Source organism: Carassius gibelio, chromosome B4, assembly GCF_023724105.1.
Source record: "Carassius gibelio isolate Cgi1373 ecotype wild population from Czech Republic chromosome B4, carGib1.2-hapl.c, whole genome shotgun sequence".
In the NCBI taxonomy this organism is placed as follows: domain Eukaryota; kingdom Metazoa; phylum Chordata; class Actinopteri; order Cypriniformes; family Cyprinidae; genus Carassius; species Carassius gibelio.
Genome location: NC_068399.1, coordinates 4551107 through 4577162, shown reverse-complemented (window position 1 = coordinate 4577162; position 26056 = coordinate 4551107). Strand labels below are relative to the sequence as shown.

General features: G+C 37.1%; 1 protein-coding gene across 1 annotated transcript in view; it reads right to left on the bottom strand.

The window, feature by feature from the left end:
- Positions 1–26056, bottom strand: part of LOC127955910 (NACHT, LRR and PYD domains-containing protein 3) — a 48672-nt gene that overhangs the window by 7552 nt on the left and 15064 nt on the right. Inside the window, exons 7-8 of the mRNA XM_052553537.1 lie at positions 24001–24174; positions 1532–1705 (exon numbers count right to left, since the gene is read on the bottom strand). Coding sequence (XP_052409497.1) covers positions 1532–1705; positions 24001–24174 — 348 coding nt within the window. The remainder of the gene's footprint in view (positions 1–1531; positions 1706–24000; positions 24175–26056) is intronic.

Sequence of the window (26056 nt, the reverse complement as noted above, 5' to 3'; positions counted from 1 at the left end):
TTTTGTGGCCAGTTAGGGAGTTAACCCTTTAGGCGCCAGAGGTTTTTTCCTAAAACGTTCGATTTTGACATCTTAATTTCAAAAGGCTATATCTTAAAATTTATAAAAGATAGAGACTTTCTGTCAATTATAAAAATATTAAGGATGACCCAATGTTTATGTAGGGATTTTATTTTCCCATCTAATTTGCATACTATGACGTCATATGGTGTGGTCATCTTGAATTATAGAATTTTCATGAAAATCACATATTTAAATGATAAAATGGAGCACTTCTTTCCCCAAAAAAAAATTCCCTCACCTTCTGTGTGCTATATTGCACAATACTGAATGCTCAGGTAAATAGTAAGCAGTAAACAAACTGTAAATCATTACTAATAAATGGTAGAAACAAACCGAATGCATGTAGCGGTTGGGATTTTCAATTTACTACATGCAGCAGGCACTCTGATTCCATGTATGGGGCACATATATATTACTCATATGACACACAAACACAAGTAGACAAGACCTGTTTAGTTCAAAAGCTATGCCCCGTGTCGCATCGCCTCTGCTTCTGCTATCAGCAGCGCGGCCAGATCTGCGTCGCGCACGCGCTGAATGTGCACAGCTCGAACTACTGTCAGTGTCATCGCGACTCCCACCTTGCCTCCTAACTGTCCTATGAATACTTCGACCTCGTCTAACATACCCAGTGGCATTAGACAAAGTCTCCACTACAATACTGTCGCCGCGATTGCGGAGTGGTGCGGTCAGAAGACAAATATACATGTCTAGCGCGGTAAAAATCTCCCGCCTCGTCCCCGCAACAAAAACTTGCCTGCTAATTTCACGATGAACACTCCGACCCTGGCAAACATTGTTCACACCTCTAACATTTGGCAAATGACCATTTATTTACATTGGGCAAAGGATTCACCATTTGTGCTTGGTGTAGGGCTATACTTTCACTTTCAATATCACCGTCATCTTCTGAATACAGATATTCCCCTTCAGAATCAGTGTCCGCGAATAAAAGTTCCAACACCTCATTGCGGCTTTATTGAAACTTTATTGATGCCACTAGATAATAATAATAATGAAAATAATAATAATCTAATGCCAATACTCGCTGACGTTGACAATATTGTTCAGATAAAATGGCTCACTCTCACACAAGCTCCGCTTTTTTTCGCACTGATTCAATGCACTCTATCTCGAAGATTTTGTATAGGAGCATGGCGTTTTTTTCAGTCAGAGATGAAGTATTACATGTCTGCTATCTAGTGCAGGGGAGGTTGCATGAAATTTGACACCATATTTGACAAAATCGTCCGTTTTATTCAGTGCCGCATCTTGTCGAGTAAACTCGACCGTGGCGCCAAGAGGGTTAAAGTACTGTTTTGTTGTTCATTTGTTTTGTCTGACAGGTTTACTTAAAAAATTACTCTTGCTCTTTAAATCCTAAATAATGTTGCATCCTCTAGGTACTCTTAGACTTGTATAGATTAAAAGTTCAATTAAACCTACAAACTTTTCCCACTCAACATACTTGAATTTGTCCAGTGAGCAGTTTGAATCCTCCAGTCTTTCAGATAGTAGCTTGACTCCTGAATCTCCGGGGTGATTATAACTTAGATCGAGCTCTCTTAAATGTGCAGGGTTTGAAGTCAGTGCTGAAGATACATAACAACAGCCTTCCTCTGTCACCATACAGCCAGACAACCTATAAAAACATACAGCAACAGTCCACATCACATTAGTTTATTCTGTAGATCACATTAAATATGGTCTCCTTTTTTTGTATTGAACTGATTATTCAATAAAAATGATTGTCAACAAAAAGCTAAATTTAATCTCATTTAGCAGTACTAGGAAAAAACAGATACCCCCCCCCCACACACACACACTAATTACTTTGTGTTGTAAAATTAAATAAGAAGCTGCTTGCAGATTCTTACAGTCGTACTTTTAAACAATACACTGAAATCTTCACCTTCAGATCCATGAGCTGTCAATCAAAAACTATTCAATGAGAATCTGCTGCTAGCACCACCCACACAAGATATTTGTGCCAAAATCAGTGATTTAAATTTTTAATTATTAATTTATATATTTCTTCAGATATTTTAAAGATCCAGCACAAATCTACTTTACAATGTAGAGATGCAAAACCTGAGCACAGAGCAGAGTATTTACAGAAAAGAAAACAGAACTGAGATAGAAACAAAAAGGAAAAAGACAGAAGAGAGCATATTGCCAGCGATCACTTTGACTTGCCATTTAGTGCTTTTATTTATTACACTTTTAGAAATGTTAAGAATGACATAGAACATGACAGTAATTAACTGAGTGTGGGCAGTACACGAGCTGGATGGCGCCTTGTATGGCAGACACCGCCGTCGGTGTGTGAATGTGAATGTGTGTGTGAATGGGTGAATGTGAGGCAAATTGTAAAGCGCTTTGGATGGCCACGTGGTCTGTTGAAAGCGCTATATAAATGCAGTCCATTTACCATTTACCATACAATAAGGAAGATAAATATTTGCCTCTATGAAGGTAAAAATCCTTTAAATCAAATAAAAAAAAGGTACATAGCCGTAACACGTAGATTTTTTTTTTTACCTCTCACTAGAAGTGTTTTAACGTATAAAGCCAGTGATGCAATAAAGGCTTTTTAACTTTTCACTACAATTTGATTGCCTTAGAGTTCTTGTTCTTAAATATATACTCTCCTATACAACCAAAGAGCACCGAGATTTCATACCCCATGCAGCACTTTTTGATGCATTCAGTGCTTTGAACTATATAATTTTATGTTTGTAGTTTATTTAGAATATATTTAATTATCCCACAACATAATTTAATATCCACTTGGGAGTGCAGTTAAACAGTTTATTAGGAGCAATCAAAGCTGACTTTCAAACTGAATTATTAGCATCATTACTCCAGTCACACAATTCTTCAGAAATCCTTTTAACAATCTTATTTTCTACAAAAAACATTTATTATTATTATTATTATTAATGTTGAAAAGAGCTGAGAATATTTTTTTCAGGTTTTTTTAGGGGGGATCAATTGAAAGAACAGCACTGTGTTACATCTGTTATAGTTACATTTATTTGTTACATTTATATTATTTACATCAAGCTTTTGAATTGTATATTGTTATTGAAGCTTCATAATATTTCACTTGATTATACATTTAGTCAGGAATTATAGTTTGGTAAAAGTCTTTGTAAAAAGTCTACCTAGTAAAACTAGTACAAGTATATAAATAAATAAAAAGGGAATTATTAATGTTTATGATCTCTGCTGCATAAAGCACTTCATCCTTTTTTTTTGAAGCAAACAGTAAAATAAGAAAACTTGAAGAACAGTATTGCTGTGCTGTCTTCAGTTGTGTGGGCGTATTCAAGCCGTGCGCTTCAGTGAAACATTAGCATCTGAATAGGGCGTTCAGCACGGGGGCATGGTTACATTAGAAGATAATGAAGGGAGACGTGAAAAAACGTACATCGTGTTGTTTTCATATGGATTACTTTATCACAGAATATTTGTTTTCGGCAGCACTTGTTCAGTTTCAAAGTAGACATGTCAGGCTTTCTATAGGTATATCTCTCATGTCTCTTCGTTGAGTATTCACTGAGTTAGTTAATTTTAATGACGTGTTTGTACATGAAGATCAGCGCAGACAAAGGCTGCAGACAGCACACCTTGTTTGTTATGTTTATTTTATAAGTGCACAAAGTTTTGTTGTTATTATGTCTGTTAAAAAAATGTAAACCCTTTACAGATTGAAGTGATGCATTGCTCTTATCTGTACGATCAAAACTGAAAGTGTAATTTAAGTTCTTTTCGGGGTTATCAGGAGAAAATTACTCATAACGCGTATTCACATTAATCGACTCCAGAGGGTTGAGAACATGCTTAAGACAGAATCTTTAGTTAATATGACCTCAACTATAGCATGTTTGGTATTTATTCCTTATTTAAATGAGAGGGTATATGTTGAAACCTATGTAACACATTAGTGTTCTAAGAATCTTTAATTGTTTTTGCACCCAATCCAGTTACAAATGCAAAACACCATGCTAAGAAGACGAGTCTTAAACTTTCCCTCCAAATGTTCAAGACACCATTGCTCTATGATCCTTGACTTCAAGGTGTAAGCTTGTCTCATAGACAGTGATTGCACCAAAGTGATGGTATCCATTACTGTCTAGATGCTGGTGCCATAGGGTGCCCGATCGTTGAGGAGAGGATCCTTCTTCAGAGGAATCCACCAGAGAGGGGCTGTCACAAGGAGCTTTCTCCGTGAGTTCTGGGAACCAGGTCCGGTGCAACTAGCAAGACCTGTTCCTCGTCCTCCCTGACTTTGCAGTAAAGGGAGTTCAGGCAGTAAAACAACTGTTACAGTATGAATGTTACAGTATGAATTACTGACTGTGGAAAACATGAAATATTGTAATTAGTAGTTATGTCTAATTTATTCGTTATATTTTCTGAATTATATGCATTGTTAGATATAAAAAAAAAATATAATATAGATTGTAACACTGACTTACCTGTCGAGAAGAAAACTGGCCACTTCAGCGTCTCTTTTGAAATCTTTATCCAGCATTAGCTCTTTCCACCTAGAAAAAGCTTCCCCGACATTAACTCTTATTTTCTGTAATCTACGGTCACGTTTCCTTTTACGTTCTATTTTTTACTGTTTTGGCGACTATGTTTTCTTCTCCTGTGGCGCGGCATATGTATGGTCCATAATAAGAATGCAATCCAGACTTTTAAACTTGCCGGTGCAGTTTCAAGCGCCTCTCACTGCTCTGCACCTGCATTTCTGGCTCTGACCGAAAACGCGTTGTGGAAACGCGTTGGCTTAGTACTTTTTGTCCCTCTCTGCTATTATAGTTTTGCAAGATGGCGGAACTACATGGAAGCCTCCGTCGACCTACCCGTCCCATGTATATAAAGATAATAAATTCTTCATTTACAAGGATTAGTTTAAACATTGGCATAGGTATTTGTACACCATTTAGGGCATATTTATGAATAAAAATATTGATTTTAGATAATAAAATACCTAAAAAGTTACTTATTGTCCCTTAGAACAGAGATTTCAATAATTTAACAAAGTATATTAAATTATCTAAAAATAATATAAATAAGCAATGAAAAACATTAATGCTTCTTGATGCTTCAACAGATTTATAAACAATAACCACACGCTGAGCGCACTATTTGTATTATAATAGACAACATGAAGCATGCGGCGTGTAAACGGCCATACCACAGCAAAGCTGTGATTTAAGCAGTGATGCAGCCCGTCAGGATGCTCTGAATAGTGCATGTGTAAAATGTTCTGAGGATGCTGGGGTGATGGGTGTGTGTTCTCTGCTCTGTCTCCTGAAATCCACCACCACCTCCTTGGTCTTTTCAGTGTTGAGTGAGAGGTGGTTCTCCTGACACCATTTGGTCAGGGTGCTCACCTCCTCTCTGTAGGCCGTCTCTTCGTTGTCGGTTATCAAGCCTATCACTGTTGTGTCATCAGCGAATTTGATGACGACATTGGAGCTGTGTGTGGCTGGGGCTGTGTGAGTCGTGTGAGTCATGTGTGTACAGGGAGTACAGGAGTGGGCTGAGGACACAGCCCTGAGGAGCACCAGTGTTAAGGGTCAGCGGGGATGAAGTATTGTTGCCCATTCTGACCACCTGACTTCTGCCTGATCAAGTCCCAGAGTCTGGAGCTTCACAACAAGTGTGGCAGGCACTATGGTGTTAAATGCTGAGCTGTAGTCCACAAACAGCATTCTCACATAGCTGTTCTTATTTTCCAGGTGGGAGAGAGCGTTGTGTAAGGTGAAAGCAATAGCATCTTCTGTGGAATGGTTGCTGCGATATGCAAATTGTAGCGGGTCCAATTAGGCAGGCAGCACAGAGCAGATGTAATCTCTGACGGTTTCTCAAAACACTTACTGAAAATGGGTGTGAGAGCAATGGGCCTCCAGTCATTTAAGCATGTGATTTAGTTTTTCTTTGGTATGGGCACAATGGTAGATTTTTTTGAAGCATGAGGAAACCACAGACAGACAGAGGGAGAGGTTAAAAATGTCTGTGAAAACACTGGCTAGTTGGAATGCGCATGCTCGGAGCACACAGCCTGGGATGCCATCGGGACCCGCAGCTTTATGGATATTTACCCGTCGGAAGGCTCGGGTTACATCCGTGACAGAGACGGAGAGTGCACTCACATCTTCTACAGCAGCCGCGGTAGCACTGTCTGTGTGGGCAGGGCTGTGAGCCTCGAAATAAGCATAAAAGTTATTTAGCTCATCCGGAAGAGATGATCTGGTTTATTCCCTTTAAAGTCTGTGATGTTGTTGATGCCATGCCACATGCTTCTTGCATCATTGGTGTTAAATTGTTCTTCAACTTTGTTTTTTATTGTCTTTTTGCAGCTTTGATGGATTTTCTGAGATTGTAACTAGCTTGTTTGCGATCATCAGCGTTCCCGGATTTAAAAGCGGATGTCTGCACTGACAAAGCTGTTCGAACATCCCTGTTAATCCACGGTTTTTGGTTGGGGTAGATGCGGATTGTTTTTGTCAACACTACGTCTTCTACACACTTCCTGATGAAACACGTTACAGTTTCTGAATACTCCTCTATGTCGTCATCAGATGCTGCCCAGAACATGTCCCAGTCCACGTGATCAAAACAGTCCTGTAGTATAGCGTCTGATTGGTCCGACCAGCATTGAATTGTCCTGAGGGCGGGTGCTTCCTGTTTCAGTTTCTGCCTATAAGCAGGCAGCAGAATGGAAGAGTAATCCTGTGAGGCAAATAATGCAGCAGTCCTTTTGTTTCTCATTGGTATGAGATACGCGCCCGCAGTTCACAGAGTTTGTTGTCCAGTGACTGAACGTTAGCCAGCAAAATGAGAGGAGGTCGGAGGGGACGACGTCTGAGTCTGACAAGGATGCTGGCTCTCTTCCCTCTTTTCCGGCGGCGTTTCCTCGGTTGCGCCCGTGCAGCCCAGACAAAGGGCTCTGATGCGGTGTCTGTAAACAAGGCGTCAGCGTTCAAGAACTCAAAGTCCGGTCTGCCTTTCACAACGTAGGAACCTATGCTTAGAAGCGGGTGTCTGTCGTAGACAGTTATAAAAAGAACACCCAACATGTAGGACAACAACAAAAAAAAAACAAGTTAAACTATTTTTGCAACAATTTTTATGCAAATTTTATTTGGAGCTCGCAACACGGCCACCATGCTCGGCACCATCTTGGATCCACTAATTATATGTGGCATTGATTCAACAAGGTGTTGAAAGCATTCTTTAGAAATGTTGGCCCATATTGATAGGATAGCATCTTTTAGTTGATAGAGATTTGTGGGATGCATATCCAGGGCCCGAAGCTCCCGTTCTACCACATCCCAAAGATGCTCTGTTGGGTTGGGATCTGGAGACTGTGGGGGCCATTTTAGTACAGTGAACTCATTGTCATGTTCAAGAAACCAATTTGAAATGAATTGAGGTTTGTGACATGGTGCATTATCCTGCTGGAAGTAGCCATCAGAGGATGGGTACATGGTGGTCATAAAGGGATGGACATGGTCAGAAACAATGCTCAGGTGGGCCGTGGCATTTAAATGATGCCCTATTGGCACTAAGGGGCCTAAAGTGTGCCAAGAAAACATCCCCTACACCATTACACCACCAGCAGCCTGCACAGTGGTAACAAGGCATGATGGATCCATGTTTTCATTCTGTTTACGCCAAATTCTGACTCTACCATCTGAATGTCTCAACAGAAATAGAGACTCATTTATCAGACCAGGCAACATTTTTCCAGTTTTAACTGTCCAATTTTGGTGAGCTTGTGCAAATTGTAGCCTCTTTTTCCTATTTGTAGTGGAGATGAGTAGTACCCAGTGGGGTCTTCTGCTGTTGTAGCCCATCCGCCTCAAGTTTGTGCGTGTTGTGGCTTCACAAATGCTTTGCGGCATACCTCGGTTGTAACAAGTGGTTCTTTCAGTCAAAGTTGCTCTTCTATCGGCTTGAATCAGTCGGCCCATTCTCCTCTAGCATCAACAAGGCATTTTCGCCCACAGTACTGCCGCATACTGGATGTTTTTCCCTTTTCACACCATTCTTTGTAAACCTTAGAAATGGTTGTGCGTGAAAATCCCAGTAACTTAGCAGATTGTGAAATACTCAGACCGGCCCATCTGGCACCAACGACCATGCCATTCTCAAAATTGCTTATATCACCTTTCTTTGAGAATGACAATTTATATTTCAGGTTTTGACTACGAATGTCATGTCATGTCATTAATGCTGGTATTGCCCAATAATGAAACTAAGATTGATTATGCCTACATGAAGTCTCGGGACAGTTTCTTATTACTACACTATATTTTTACATTTGTATTGCCAAAATGACTACAGCATAGCCTATAAATTACGAACAAAGGTTTTTCTATGTCCGGCAGATGCCAGATTTCTCTCTGGTTCTTTCGGACAGTTTCTTTGTCTATCTCTCAGAGGCGCAATGTTTCACCTGGGAAAAAAAACAATACCATATTATATTGTATTTAATAGTCTATATGCTGTTGCAAAAATTGCAAAAGCCAAACCATGATACAATAAACCCAGCGTGTACAATCTGTGTCTTTGTCAGGCCACCAACAGCCAAATAAACAAACATAAACTGGAAGAAACTCCCCCTTGATGCCTTCTGTTAGTTCACTGATCCATTACATTCCAACAAAAATGGTTTGGTTACACTCTCAAGGGTCCATACAATCCAATTCAGCTAAGTATTTAGTCCATAACACATTTATATATCAATAAGCATCCATGGAATGTAGTAGTAGCATTTCAAGTTAGCCGACATAGCTGTCACAACTTCGACCCATTCTATGGTCTAGTTTCATTTCACATGTAAACATGAAGAAAAACGTTATTTCAAAATGTTCGCTGACCCCTGAACTTTTGATAGACAGGTCATTTGAGCCAGTCGGTGCATGATAGAGGTGTCAAGATGGAACAATAGCCAAGGAGCGCCTATGCTGAAGAATGGTACCTCCCTCTCTTTGATTGACAGTAAATTGATCCAGTTGAAATGGATGATGGAAATGACTGACTTTTCTGATAGCCAATGAATTTCTGTAAAGAATAATATGCAGCTTCAGTGGGAGGACTCATCTGGTCATGCGTGAAGATCGTGCGCAATCACTACAGTATCTCATGCGCCCGTGCGTAAAGACAGCGTTGATCGAGTTTACGTGTGAAAGAAGGTAAAAGGTGAAAAATTGCAAAGAGGGGGGATCCAAGATGGCGGCTTAGAGAACGGTCGCGTTATTCAGACGGTGCGGGCTATTACATTCATTTATCATTATTTTCGGCGGAGGAGCTCATTATTTTTTGTGTTGCTGGCTGCATAGTTTGCTATGAGTTTAGACACCTACTTTTTGAAGCAATCGACCAACATGCCTCAAAGGAACACTAAAAATTCGAGCAAATCAGAGACAGAGCATAACCGTGAGGGTGAGGATAATGCTACTGTTAGTTCAGATGCTAGCATCAATGTTTCCGAACCGGGCCCACGACAGATTATTAAGGAAGTCACAGAAAACATTTCGAAATTGATTGATGAAAAGTTAAGTCCACTGTCACAGCTCTTGCAACAACAGAACGAGAAGCTAGATGATCATGAAAAACGAATCACCGAAACTGAGAATCGAATTTCCGCGGTGGAAGATGCTGCCGCCCCGGTCGAGGGTAAATTGGAGACGCTAGCGAAACGAATTCGGGAATTAACAGAACATGTGGATGATTTGGAAAACAGAGGGAGAAGGAAAAACATACGTATTGTTGGGCTCCCAGAGAATGCAGAAGGTGATCGCCCTGTTAATTTTTTCGAATCCTGGCTGCCGAACTCTCTGGGCATTCAAACGAAATCTGGCCGCATGAAGATTGAACGAGCCCATCGCGTTCCAGGCAGAGCTCTCAAGACGGCATCCTCGTATCCAAGGGCAGTTTTGGTGAGATTTCATAACTACGTAGACAAGGAACGGGTCATCGCAGCAGCGAGAGATTTGGGTAACGGTGAGAAGGCTTTGATGTTCGGAAACTCCAAGGTGAAAATTTTTCAGGATTTTTCAGCCGCGGTTTTGCGTAAACGCAAACAATTTGACGAGGTCAAGAAGCGTCTGAAGGCAGCCGGTGCCACTTATGCGCAGCTTTATCCTGCATCTCTCAAGGTCACATATCGAGGAGCTACTAACGTGTTTCAGGATCCAATTGAGGTGGACAAATTCTTGTCGTCGCAGGAGGGAATATCCCTGTGAATGTTTTCATTTGTCATGCTGGCAATGAAAAGGACTTGGGTATGTGTACGCCACAATATGTAGACAGATACACTTTTTCTTTTTCTTCTTTTCGGCTTTGGTTAAATTAGGCCCTCTGTCACATGGACATGCAGTGTGCGTTTAAGGTCCGCAGGTCTGTCAGCGGTACGGGGTAACCAACTTTCTTTTGTCGTTCAGGGTCCCTTTTACACTGAATTGCGTTTTTTGAACCATTTCAGAGTAATGACTGGTTCTAATCTGAGTACAGTTTGTACTGTTTCTTGTATTATAGTTACGTGTTTATTGTTGTTGTTGTTTTTGTTTTGCACTTTTCAGCTCACCTTTGATGTTAACATGGGACTGTATTTCTGCTATAGGAAACATTTTTGTCGGGATTTGTTTTTGTTCTTCTTCTTTTTCTCCCTTATTATAAAACATGTCAGTTAGTATGCTTAAAATTTGTTCCTGGAACGTTAATGGGATACATACACCCGTGAAGAGGAAGTCAATTCTCACATTGCTTAAAAAGGAGAATGTTGATATAGCCCTTTTACAAGAAACTCATCTTGATGATAAAGAACATCTTAAATTGCAACAGCTGGGCTTTAGTCATGTCTTTTTCTCCTCATTTACATCGAGGAGCAGAGGAGTGGCCATTTTGTTAAAAAAATCTTTACCTTTCAGGCTGATAAATTGTATCAAAGATAAAAATGGGCGTTATGTGATTGTGAAGGGTTTGCTGCAAGACGAAGAAATCGCCATTATGAATGTATATTTTCCCCCTGGTCATCAATGTGATTTTTTAACAAATGCATTCGTCAAATTGATGGAATTCAAGGTTACTCGTTCTATTGTGGGAGGAGATTTTAACTGTCAACTGAACCCACTTATGGACAAATTACCTTCAGGTTTGACTCCCTCATTTCAGGCTAAATTTATTAATTCTTTATGTGAAGATTTGGATTTTGTTGATGCATGGCGTGCACAGCATCCAGCTGATAAAGAATTTACTTTCTATTCTAAACAACATTGTTGCCACACAAGAATAGACTTTTTCTTTGTTCCTAAGGGACTGTTACAATTTATAGATTACAGCGCTATTGGAAAAATTATAATTTCAGATCATGCTCCTGTTTTTTTACATTTAAAGTTGCAGAGTCCTTTTAATCAAACGAGGAATTGGAGATTTAACCCTTTCATTCTTAAGGATAGCAAATTCTGTTCTTATTTTATGTCAGAATTCCAATCTTTTTTTGCTATCAATTCTCCCTCTACAGAAGATAAGTCTCTGCTATGGGAAACGATTAAAGCTTTTTCAAGAGGTCTTGTAATTTCTTACACCTCTAGTAAGAGGCGGAGGCAAATAGAACAGAAGAACATTCTAGATACAAAACTTAAACGAGCAGAGAGTGATTATGTTCAAAATCCGAAGTCAGCAAAATTAAAGGAAATTACTGCTTTACGTTCTGCTTTAGAGTCCTTGCATATAAGTTCTGCTGAGAGAAAAGTTAGGTTCGCTAAACAAAGGCTCTATGAACATGGTGATAAGCCAGGGAAATACCTGGCTTATCTTACTAAGAAAAAAGCAGACTCACAAATGATATCTTCAATCAAGGATGATCAGGGGCATTCTTCTTCTGATGTTACAATAATTAACAATACATTTGTTAACTTTTTTAAAACACTATATAAAGCAGAGTCCCCATGTAACTCATTAAGCCTTATGGATGTGTTTTTTTCTAAAATAGAGTTACCTTCTATATTGGAGGATCAGAAGCTTGCTCTTAATGGTCCTATTTTAAAGGAGGAGGTGTTATCAGCAATCGGGAGTTTGCACACTGGGAAAGCCCCTGGTCCAGATGGACTAAGTTCTGAATTTTATTCAGAGTTTCAAGATGTTTTGGTAGATCCTCTTTTAGAAATGTTTAATTATTCATTAGAGAATGGTATTCTACCTCCTTCCTTACGGGAAGCTAATATTTCTCTGATACTTAAAAAGGGAAAACAACCAGAAGATTGTGCCTCTTATAGGCCAATATCCCTATTAAATTGTGATTTCAAAATTCTTTCTAAAATTCTTGCTAAAAGGCTTGAAGACTTACTCCCTCAACTTATTAAAGAAGATCAAACTGGTTTTATTAAGGGACGTAACTCTGGAAATAGTATTCGTAGACTATTAAATATTATTCAGTTTTCACATGAGCAGAAAATGGACAGTCTTGTTGTCTCAATGGACGCAGAAAAGGCGTTTGATCGAGTTGAGTGGCCTTACTTGTTTTATACATTATCTAAATTCGGTCTGGGTGAAAAATTTGTTAGTTGGGTGAAGCTGTTGTATACAGGCCCTCTTGCTGCTGTTATAACTAATGGCTTACGTTCTTCCAGTTTTGGGATCAGTAGGGGCACTCGACAAGGCTGTCCATTATCACCCCTTCTTTTTGCTTTAGTAATAGAACCTTTGGCTGAGGCAATTAGGTCAAATCCAGGTATACATGGTTTGGCTATAGCCAGTAGGCAACATAAGATTAATCTTTTTGCTGACGATGTGCTCGTTTTCTTATCTAAACCGGACATATCTATAATTAATCTCATAAGTGTCATTAAAGATTTTAGCGTCTTCTCAGGCTATAAGATTAATTTTAGTAAATCTGAAGCTATGCCACTTGGTAACCTACAAACTGTCCCTTCAGGTTCACTTTCTTTCCCATTTAAGTGGTCTACGATGGGCTTTGTATATCTGGGAATACATATAACCCCTAAATTTGACCAGATGTTTAAATCAAATTTTACTCCTCTTTTTAATCGTATTAAGCTTGATCTAGAAAGATGGAATACTCTACCTATTTCTTGGCTGGGGCGCATTGCTCTTTTGAAAATGAATGTTCTCCCAAGATTATTATACCCGATTCAGATGATTCCAGTTCTTTTCTTACAGAAAACATTAAAAGATATAGACAGATGGTTCAGTTCTTTTATATGGGCTAATAAAAGACCTCGCCTTAGGATTAATATATTGCGTTTACCAGAGGATATGGGTGGCTTGGGTCTTCCGGATATTAGAAGATATCAACTTGCTGCCCATTTACGTTATATAACTACCTGGATTTCTGAAGACCCAACTTCATTGTGGCTGGATATAGAGTCCTTTCAATCACAAGTCCCTCTTCAAAATTTGCTTTTTATTAAAAAAATGAAGACAGTTAGAGTAGCTTGTACAAACCCAATTACTGTAAATTCTGTGAAAGCTTGGCAGTCTGTTAGGCGATTTGAGGGCAAATCATGTTTAACATCGCTTTATACTCCAATATGTAACAATCTAGATTTCCCCCCAGGTATCAGTGATTCACGTTTTCGACAGTGGGCTCTTAAGGGGCTTTCTAAACTAAAAGATCTTTTTGATAATAATATTCTTATGTCTTTTAGTCAGATTTCCCAAAAATACAACTTAGATGGGCTGGATTTTTTCCGCTATTTACAAATAAGAAATTATATTCAAAAGGATACAACACTTCTTTCTAATGTATGTTCTTCAGAAATCGAGAAGCAGCTTTTCGAAATGCACTCGATTAAATCTATAAGAGTGTTTTATGATGTGTTATCAGAGTATCTTGACACTTCCACTCATTTTCTTAAAATAATTTGGGAAAAGGAATTTAATATACAAGTAACAGAGGAAGATTGGTGTACGGTTTGGGAAAATGCAAAGAGTCTGAGTATATGTAATAAAGTAAGAGCTATCCAGCTCAAGATTCTTCACAGAGCTCACATTTCTCCTTCCCAGCGTAGCAGATTTAGGGCTGATTGCTCTCCTTTCTGTCCCAAATGCAAGACAGAAATAGGTAGTCTTACTCATTGTTTGTGGTTTTGTAACAAGATACAGAGGTTCTGGTGGGGAGTTTCTGAAGAACTGAACAAAATTTTGGGGGTTACTTTGGTTCCAGATCCAAGGACTTATTTGCTGGGAGTGTCTCCTCCTGTGGGTCTTGATAAGTGCAAAATTAGGCTTTTTAATATTCTGATTTTCAGTGCAAAGAAATGTATACTTTTAAAATGGATATCAGATAAGGCTCCCTCCATTAGGATGTGGCATCAAACTATTCTTGAATATCTGTCGTTAGATTACCTGACTTGTATTGTACATGATAAGACTGGAAAGTTTCATAAAATTTGGGAACCTTTTATGACATATGTTGAATTTGACATTGCTTCCATCCTGACAAGAGGATTTATCTGAGGGTATTATAATCTCTAATATTTTTTTTTCCCGACTTAGTGAATTCCCATGTATGTGTATAGAAACTATGTAACCCTTACTTTTAGGGTGTGAGCTGATTTTGTGTTTTTTTTTTTTTTTTTTTTTTTTTTTTTTTTTTTTTTTTTTTTTTTGTTTACTTGTTATTGTCATTATATTATCACAATTTTGTAAGGATGTTATTTCTTTGTGAAAAGTGAAAAAAAAAAAAAAAAAAAATTGCAAAGAGAACCAGCAAAACACACTTCTTACTTGAAGAAGTTATTGAACGGTGTACTACTCCCCGTAATAGTGATGAGTTGGAGGATGCTATTTCTGATGAAGAGAGCGATGTTTCATCCATTGACTCGGTAGAAGAGGAGATGTTTTTGGATGGTGGAGACGTCACGCTCGACAAGTAAGTTTTTTTATAATATTATACTTATATTACTATATATACTGAGGTATGTGTTTGTTTTTAGGTGTACTTGTCAGCTTATGTCGTGTGTTAGGTTGAGTGTGTGTGTGTGTGTTTGGACATGTAGCTGCTAACTGCTAACTGTCGCGTGCGCTTCTGCAAGAATGTTTATTTTTGTGGGTTCAAGCACAGATGTGTGTGTGTGTGTGTGAGTGAGTTTGTTTGTGCGCCCGTTCAGTAAAGAAAGCACCTCATCAGGAGAGGAGCCCCATCCTCCACCTTCCCAGAGAGGTTCTACCACCAAAACACCAAGAGGCCGAGCACGAGGGAGGGGGAGAGGCAGAGGCAGATCAGACCCAGAAGTGGTATAAGACTTTTTTTTGTCAGTTCATGGACATTGCAGTAGTGATGCCTTCCTTCTCTACAAGGACATCACTAAAGGAATAGGACAGGTACCCATGCACCAAAAGGCCTTTAGGGAGGCACTAGTTGAGGAGCTGGTAGCAGCAGCTGGCAGACCTGCTCCATCACACACACCACACACTGCACATCACAAGCCTGTGCATATCAGTGGACACAGCACTGCAGGTCGTCTGAGGTGCAGACACTGCCAGGCAAAGACACCAGTAAAGTGTTCCTCCTGCGATGTGTCTTTGTGCTTTATTCCAAATAGTGAGAAAGCACATTCGAACTTAACATTCGAACTTAATAAAGGGGAAGTCGTGGCCGGGGAAGTCGTGGCCTAATGGTTAGAGGGTTGGACTCCCAATCGAAGGGTTGTGAGTTCTAGTCTCGGGCCGGACGGAATTGTGGGTGGGGGTAGTGCATGAACAGCTCTCTCTCCACCTTCAATACCACGACTTAGGTGTCCTTGAGCAGGGCATCGAACCCCCAACTGCTCCCCGGGCGCCGCAGCATAAATGGCTGCCCACTGCTCCGGGTGTGTGCTCACAGTGTGTGTGTTTGTGTTCACTGCTCTGTGTGTGTGCATTTCGGATGGGTTAAATGCAGAGCACAAATTCTGAGTATGGGTCACCATACTTGGCTGAATGTCACTTCACTTCACTTCACTTCACTAATAATAGGTTCTCTCCAGAGATGTTTTGCCACATTTCTTCAATTAAGGATGATTGCTATGTAATATATGGTGTTCCCATTTGCCTGAACTTAAGTAAAATGTAAAATGCGGGGCAAACCGAAAATCCAGCACTCTCCTTCACTACTGATACGGCGACTATTATTTTTTTCTAGGCTACGTGTTTATTCGCTGGCATTTTTCACATTCCTTTTTTTTCCCCCTTAAAAACAAATTTGTCCATTATGATGCTCAATTTTACCTGAACTAATGGCTGTTGATTGAATTCTGCCAAAGTGGGCGCTTGTATGTGTTCGTTAAATGAGTAATGTTATCTGAGTAGGTCTGCTTATGTCTGAAAATAATATATGAACAACAAAATAATTTAACATAAAAAAAACATTAGGCTATAGCTTATATTTCTTAAGTAAATGTTTAATTTAATGTAAAAATAATAATAATTGTAAAACTGAAAAAAAATAATAATTGTGTTCACCATGGCTGGACGCATTTGAATTCTTGATGGGCCGCGGGTTGAGATGATGCTGCTGCTAGCTCCATGGTTATTTAATAGGCCTAGCATATTGTTTCTTTTATGCGTCTGAAAATAACGTGCTTTCTGTTACTGAGCCTGTGTCTGTCACTCGTCCTCTTAAAAGTGGAAGCTTGTGCGTAGCTTTGTTACATTATATTGAAACTTTGTTGATATTCTTTGTTCATGACTCTTTATATGGCGATAAAAGACAGCTTTGTTGCGTTTTTTTAAGTGGGGATTGGGGATGCGCCAACCCGGTTGAGGCATAGAAGGGGGTGCACAGGAAAAAAAGTTTGGGAACCGCTGCACTATAACATAACGGTTATGGAAATTAGAACGACAGTACATTGAATTAAATTTCAATGAAGTTACAAACGATCCACATCATTAAAGAGAATCAATCTGAAACTTTTCAAGTGCGACAATAAATAACACACGATCTAAAACATAATTAAGTGCAGCGCAAAAGTCGCTCAGCCTGCAGCGAGAGAGAGATTTCCTCAGGATTTTTTATTTGCTCATTTTCTTTCTCTATTCTCTTCGTCTCTGTTGCCTCCAAATCCTCACTCTCTCTTTGCCCCTTCTCCTCCTGACTAACAACTTTATCATAAGATGTCCGACTTGACAGTTTCTCTGATTTCAGCCAGTTAAGCATTTTTATAATTTATATTATGGAATTAATGAAACGAGTTGGCACGCATATTAGCCTGCAGTACATAAAAGAATAGCAGTGCGTTGAAGACAGCATCTGTCTTCTACGTTTCCATCGAAAATGAATACATAATATATATATTTTTTTAAATAAAAGCGATTACAAAGGAAGTGTTTACTGTTCATGTTTTTTTTTATTGTATGGAAAAATCCCATTTAAAAAAAAAAAACCGACATTACATTTTTCCTCTCGCGCACCACACTTTGGGAATCCCTGAATTAAACGATCATGAAGTAGCTGAAGAATATACTTCTTTAGATATTCCTAAATTATTTCAATGTACAGACAATATATTTACAAATTAAACAACGTTTCTAAATATCTGATGTTGTTTATCTTGATCGAACTACATTGCTTCAACGTAGTGGTTAACAATGACTATGCTACATATGTTTTAAAATGTATTACTGTAAGAAAGTACACACTGACCTAACAGGCATCAATTTATAAAACAAGATTATTTAGAATTATAATTTCACAACTCTCAAAATGTTACTTTGTTTTTACAGGTATTTCTTTTTACTATCCTGATCGCAGTTTAATTTATAAATACTGTAACTGTCCTGTAACAACTGTATTTCGATTGAACGTGTAAACGATAAAATGTGTAAACTCAGACTTTTATGAAATAAACTAAACTCTTACCCGTGCTTCCCGTTCTTCATTCGCCATGCTGGATTACTGATGTAAAGTCTCAAAAACACACACACTCAAATCCGAGTGGATTCGTAGTAAATGACGATTCGTACATTCAAACACTCGTAAATTTTAAACATTCAAAGGTTTTTGTGCACAGTTGTATATCTACAAATATTTTTTTGCATTTGTGAAACATATTTTATAAATATATAAATTTATTTTGCGCATGTGAATTGCTTTTTGTGAATATATTTTTCACGCACGTGAATTTTTTTTGTGTGTACGTGAATTAGGTTTCATGCATGTGAAGTTGTCTTTTTTGTGAATCGTGTTTTTTGCGTGAATTATATTTGAGACTAAACTGCTTCTATAGAATAGATCATGACGTCACTGAGGGTCTTGATCTTATTACAATCTAAAATAAGTAAAAAAAACACTTCATGTCTTAATTCATGTGATAAACACATGTCTCTGCTGTGCTGGGCTATTACTAATTTCACAGGCAAAGCTGAAAAACTTAAATGTTCGTATCGTCATTTTTTTTTTTTTTTTTTTTTGGAAAAGATTCGAAACCAACCGTGAGGAATCGATTCTTGGAATAATATCCAAAAATGTTGGAATCGAACAGCCCTACATATTTGTTTTGGCTTTACCCATTCATGTATGCTACAGTTATTATAAAAAATGTGAAATAAATGTCATTTAAAAAAATGCCATCGGCCTGAGTACATTTTACCACTATAGAATTGGGGTAGTACTTTAGGAGGTGAAAATACTGTCAAACAAATGGCATGGGATTTTAAAGCATAACAAATGAAGGTCTGTGAAACTTTAAGTCAATAAAGCACTTTTTGAAAACAATGGCACTTGTATATTATTGCAACCATATAGCATATGAATAAATAAAATGCATATTTTTAATTAAAGAACACTTAGAAAGTGTAGGTTACTTCTGGTGTTTGGATTTGTACTTAAATATAATACGCTTCATGTTCATGAATAGCCTACACTAGTTTTTTTTATTATTATCATTTTAACTCTCTATTTAACATGAAAAAATACTTCTTCCTTCAAGTAGACTGAATGTTTTCCTGCCCTACTAAATGTTGGGCTTATCCTCAATAAGTTGTATTTGCCTCAAACTGATTTTGTAAAATCAAACTGAAAAGTGAAAGTGAAGTGTCATTCAGCCAAGTATGGTGACCCATACTCAGAATTTGTGCTCTGCATTTAACCCATCCGAAGTGCACACACACACAGCAGTGAACACACACACACACTGTGAGCACACACCCAGAGCACACACCTGTGGACATATTATTATTTATTATATGATTATTATTATGGTCTGGTTAAAATAATATTATGGGCTGCGAGAAAATAATGAATAAAAAGATTATGGCTGCTATGAGTGCAGAGAGCATTTAAATCAAGTAACATGACAACACACTGCTCCTCGCAACTAAAAAACAGGCCGAATTCAGTTCAGCGGGAGGGGGTTGTTTTTTGGGGCTAGTTCGGTATAGCTTGCGGGGGTTGAAAAAGGTGATAATCTCTTGCAGTTTATACGGACATATGAGGGTTTCAAACTTGCAGAGCAGGTTTGCAAAGTAGGATAAATGCCTCTCATTAAGGTAAAAAAAGGTTTTGATCTATTCAAATGTTGACTCCTGTATAGCACAATATAGTTTATTATTTATTATAACTAAATTTCAGAGGAAGTTTACTTAATTCAAAGAAAAAAAAAGCAAAACGTTGATTTAAACCGTCGTTAATTTTATTTCATTTCATCTAAACAAGGTTTTCTAGAGTGTGAAATATAAATTCTCACAGAATCTAGCCTATTCATTACGAATATATTGAACCATCTCTTTATGTTTTTCTAAATCATACAGACATTCAGTCCAGACATTAGTAAAGTATCTGTCTATGGACATGTTTTATTGTAGATTGGGAAATACACATGCATTACAGACATGACAAAAAAGAACCAGTTTTTTTTTTATTTACAATGCAAACCAGAAGCACCAATATCTGCAGAGAAGGGTTGGCCATTCTCAAGACATAAAATATAATTTTTATTTCGAAAAATCATTGTTAAGGCATGTCTCCATCACGGACTGTTCTGAAAGCAGGATTTATGCAAATGCATATAAAATGCTTTAAAACTTTAATAGGTATTTAATAGGTCTGCCCCCACATAAATAATAGTATAATTTAGTCACTAGTCGTTCATTGATCATTATTCAACTAATCGCAGGTTTATATTCAATTTACATCTTTAACCCAGCCTTAATATATTCCATGCTCAAGCATGCAAGTTTGCAACAAATCACATTCTGAAGTATCCTAATAGTTGTAAAAAATGAGACATTTAAATTAATTTATTAAAAACAAATGTTTTCTTGTTGGTTGCAAGATGAAATTCACAGTGCTGTCTCTCTCCACATGGATGCACCTTCAAAGAGAAATACAACCCTCACAGATTACATAATGCTTTAGTTTTGAATTGATTAGTTTAAAGGTAGACATTTCAAGCTTTCTTTTCAAGATATATTTCTCATGTATGTGAGAAAATTCTAAAATTTAAGTGATCAAGAGGGCGCCTCACTGTCATGCATACACTTGAATATGAATAATAATTAACATTTTTCATATCCATTACAAAGTAAATCATTTTTACATTCAATTATCCAAAATAAAATCAAACAAGATTTGTAATGAAGATAAAATATGTAGACAAATAGCTAAATTGTGCAGGTTTAATTCATTCGTTTCTTGTTTTAATTATACCTAAATAATGGGAGCGAAATTATACAGTGCCTCAAATTTTACTAAAATAAAGGAAATAATTTATAAAACACACAAATTTTCTTCAGCAGTGTACAGAAAAATATTTTTTTCCCAAAAAGTTTCAGTCAAAATAAAGGATAGGTAACGAATAACAAAGTAGTGTGTGACAAAATGCACGTTGTTTTATTAAAGGAATTTAAAAAAAATAAATAAAAAAAGCAAAGTAAACCACTATTTCTTTAGAATAATATAACATTATTCATATTATATAAATAATACTGCGTGTCAAATCTAAAATATGGTGTAATACTGTGTAGCTTAGAGAAAATATAAGCACAGGCGCTTGAAATTTTTCCTGTTTGAATTCGTTCTGAGAAACACTCATAATTTCATAAGAACTAAATTTTACGTACTAAGTCCTAAACTGCACCCCGACGCCCAGTTCCTCAACACCCCCTCGACTTGCACGTGTCAATGTTTACCAATAGATTAAATGAAACGGGACAAATTTAATATTGACAAACTATATAACATAAAGATCTAAGCCTAATGCATCGATGACAGATCGCTGTTTTTCAATGAAAAGCTTATAAAGACTGTATTTGCTACATTTGTGTAAGCAGTACACATCTAAACATGAAGAATGGAAACGCAGTACATACCCGATCCGTCGTAATAACGAGTCATAAACATCCACAGCTGTAAATCGTGGTTTAGTAAAAAAGGTAAGGATTCACTGAACAACATTTCATGTAGCACGTTTAGTCGAATGAAGCAAAAACATTGTAATATAGATGATAATTCCTTAGTTTAAGTTTCAGTTTTTCAGGGACAGAACTGTTTGTGTATGGAATAAATAATGCTCAGAAACTGCGTCTTGTAAGTAAAAAAAACTGACTAGACAGTCTCAGAAAAATATTTGCAGGAATCTAATTTTTTATGATGTCTTCTTCAGATTTGATATAGAATCTCATGAAACATTTGACTTTCAACCCATTACTTTTCTAGATTGCTACGGGACTGATTTCATGAACTTTTTATCAAATAAATATATATATATATATATATCAAACAAAAAAACTGCGTGGTAAAAACATTTTCAAGGCACTTCAGTGTCTAGAACTTTTAATATTTTTGAGCATTGTCAAATCTGGTTGATAAAAAGTAAAGCCCAAAGGGTCTTCTTACCAAAGACACCAAAATGTCTTGTCGTGGCAACAGAACGATAATTTTGGTTGGCCACCTATTGTAGCTGGTCAAATTACCAAAAAAATAGCATGCATTTTACTATGGCACAGTACTATAGTAATAATTTAATACTTTTTCCCGTTTTCCGTTTTTTTTTTACCTGATCATTTGGAATGAGAATAAAAAAGACAAAACAAACAAACAAACAAACAAACAAACAAACAAAGAAAAACCTTGCAAATAAGTTTATCAATTTAATATCTATGTTTCCTGAATATTATTGATGAATTGATCAAAAAGTTGGCTACTATTCACATGCGTTTTACTACTATATAGTAGAGTAATATAGTAATCATTTAGTACTTTCTCCTGTTTTGTTGGTTACCTATTTTCTGATTATTTGGAAATGAAAAAAACATGCAAATAATTTCAAACATCAATTAAATATAAAGGGTTAATTCAGGAACATCATTTTCGACATGTCATGGGCTCTGCATATGGGAATAAAGGTGTTAAAAAGGCCACATAATGAACGAGTATGTGTGACTTGATGAAATACATCAGCGAATTATTACATTTAAGTTTCAAGCCTTTCATAATTTGTGGCATTAAATGTTAGTACCAAAATATGTGTTAGAACAAGGCATAACCTATAACACTCATCAGTAAGCCACATATTCAATCATTTTATTTTTTATGGCATAGACAAATTGACAACTCCTTAAATGAAATCTAAACATTACAAGTTAATATTCTACTTTTTGTTTGTTTTCTAATGGGTTTTCATGTTCTAGTTTTAACTGTGTGAGTCAGAGTAAATTGCGATGCGAATAGCGTGTCTTAACAGTTTTTAGGAGCCTTTATGTAACTATTTTTAATTTTACATATATGATGGGTTAGGCTGCAGCCTACGACTATCGCACATTTTGAAATAAACTTTCTAAAAATGTATTTTCAGATTTTTAAGGATGTTATAACATTATATTATAATATTATCATTTTATTTTGTAATTTGATTTTACAAAACAATGTATACATTTCAGTCAGATTGCAAACTGTCCCTTTGTGCCACCTGGCAATAGTTTTGTACTTCAACAAGCGACTGACTTGCAGTTAACGCTGTGGCCCTGCAGCGAGGCTCTTTGATGAGCTAACAATATCCAGAGTGCTAAGCAAGAGCGGTAATCCAGTATCCAGAGCAAAAGGGTCAAAACACGATTAACAGTGCAAGGCAACAAAAAGACTACAAAAACTATAAACTGAAATAAGACTGAAAACTAAAAACAGAGACAAGGCTAAAAGAACTAACACAGAAAGGCTTTTGTATTCAGCTATCGCTAGGAGAGGGATATGTGCAGAACAATGCTTGGCAGCATGTGAGAGGAAGTCCAATGCTTATAAAGCGTGTATGATGATTGTGCTGTGTATTTGTAATTGGTGGCAGCTATGTGTGATAGTTTTCAGGTGAATGTGATTAATGCAATACAGCATGGGAAATGTAGTCCGGGGTGTACTGTGTAGTGTGTGAGTCTGTGTTGTGAATGATGACCTCTGGTGGTGAATTAATGGAAGTTCAGTGACCAGTCCTTGACAATATATACATACATTTATATAATTACATCACTACCTTCTGATCTACATTCACAACCTTCACAACAATCTAATAATCAGACTAAGCCATATGACATTCTCACAACCATGCATAGTTAGAGTTGATAACAAAAAGTTACCTGCAACCTGCAATCCAGCAAACTTTTAATATTTTTCGCCAGAACCATGTCAGTTTTGGACACTAGCTAAGATGCTAAAGGTGCCACTGGATAGTGCAAGCTTTTTCAGTTCTGCAGCTGTTTTGTACTTTGTTTAGTCCATTTTAATCTTAGCACAATCAAGACATCTGTACTTACAGAAAACTGTATAAATACAATATCTGTATAGAAAAAATGCTTGCAAATGTTGTTTTTGTCTCTAGTTCTGGAATGCCTCTTACTACATATGCAGCATTTGTTGACAAAATTCAAATGGTAGTTTATTGTGGTAGCAATATGTTAATTATTTGATGGAAAACCATTTACCTCAGTATATCCAGCTGACAGTTTGGACTCTTCAGTCCATCAGAAAGAAGTTTCACTCCTGGATCCTGCAGGTCATTGTTACTCAGATCCAGTTCTCTCAGGACAGAGTTTGAAGTTTGTAAAACTGAAGACACATCTTCACAGGACTGAGCAGTGAGATTACAGCCACACAGCCTGTAAAGAAAACAAAACAAACAGTCGTATGGTCGTAAAGGTCCCATGATGTGGATTTTCTTTTTCTTTTTTAATGTTTTTTTTTATGTTTCATGAGGTGTACTTATACTTACTTGTTAGTATGATTTTTACATTTAAAATGTAGAAATAAAAGGCATTTTTATATCCTGATTTTAGCCCTCTGGCTTGAATGCTTTGTTTGAAGGGGTGTGTCCGCAGTAAGACTCAGAGTAAACGACAACTGTTGTGATTGGAAGACATCTTTGCATTCGAAATGAGTATTACATGTAGAACCCCTCTCAAATACTTTTACTACTTTTTTTTTTTACTATTACAGCTGTCGAGATTAACAAATTTTGGAAGTGTTGATTATAGCATAATTTTTTTTTATCTTTTCCCCATCACATGAAAGGCAGCCGCTGCAGTGATGAGCATTGAGTAGACAGAGGCTGTTTATCGCGTGAATGCAGTGATCTCATCATTGCAACACAATTTCTCTCACAAAAAGATCTCACCACAACTAACATAAACCACAATCTTGACATGAATACAGTAAGAGCTTCGTTGTGCAGCATAACAGCGTTATTCATTGTAACGGCAGTTTAGGCAAGAGTGCAGATATACTCGCGATGTGTGACAGCTCCAAACAAAATAAAACGAGCGTTCTTTGATCGCTCTCTGTAGTTTAATCACAATTTAAATAACAGATTTGTTTCATGCTACTAAGAGAAACAATGTGAAGTTGATTGTTTAGTCACTGGCTTGATTCACTGATGCATAAACAGTATTAAATGATTTATAAAGAAAGTCTGTGTGAACTTGAATAATTAGCTACACATCAGAAATCACTGATCACAGATCAGGCATTTATGAACACTGTTACTCACTGTTTGTGCCGGTGCTGTCGAATCCATAACGTAAAAGTCGGTTTGTAAAGCCTGTACAGACATTGCAACTGAATTAAATGTACAAAAAATAAACAGAATCCATTTACTTCAAATTCTTGGGGCTGACAAAGCAGAGAAAGGGGGAGGTAACCTTTGATTTTTGAATAAAAGATGACCATTTTAATGCTTTAATTTTTAACTATCCCTTTAAGAACTTTAACGTTTGTAAATAGTTAACACCTAATTTATATAAGACACTATTTATCTTTAATCAGTTTCTAAGTGAATTAAAATTTTACTTCAATTAAAATGAATTAGAACTAAACATTTAAAGAGAAAGAACCTATTAAAGCAAATCTCTTAAATTATCCTTTGCCTTAATGAAATTTAGTTAATATTAGGGCTGTCACTTTTGTGAAAAAATCATTTTCGATTTTTAAGACATAAGTGTCCATTGAATCGATTGTAAAATTGTAAAATTGATTTTCCACGTCTAAAAAAAAAAAAAAAGGTTTCCTTTTTCAACATCAAATAACGGACGAAAGAGAGCACTGGAAACACACAAGTCAGCAATATTTCTTATTTATTGGCATGAAGTTTCGTGAAGAATAAACAGCAACAGGAGTGCAACATTCTCAAAAAATATATATGCAGAGGGAAGAAAAACATCACTGCAGGCTTCAACCCGGCTGCATTTATGATTTAGGCAATTAAAAATCTCCAAGATTATTTTAAATAATGATTCAATCCATTTCAAACAACTGTTCAAAAAATGAAACATTAAATGGACTTGAGAACAGGCCATGTGTGTTTTTTGTATTGAATGTAATCGACACTTAGGCTAGGCGGCACTAGGCAGGTATGCGCAAAAAGGCTAGGGCCATTACAAATTTATTGGACAGGAAAACAAGTCGATCAACATTTTCGGGGTCCAGAGCAGGGCGTTTTTTATTCACTATATGTCCAGCTGTTGAGAAGACGCGCTCCGACCGCAC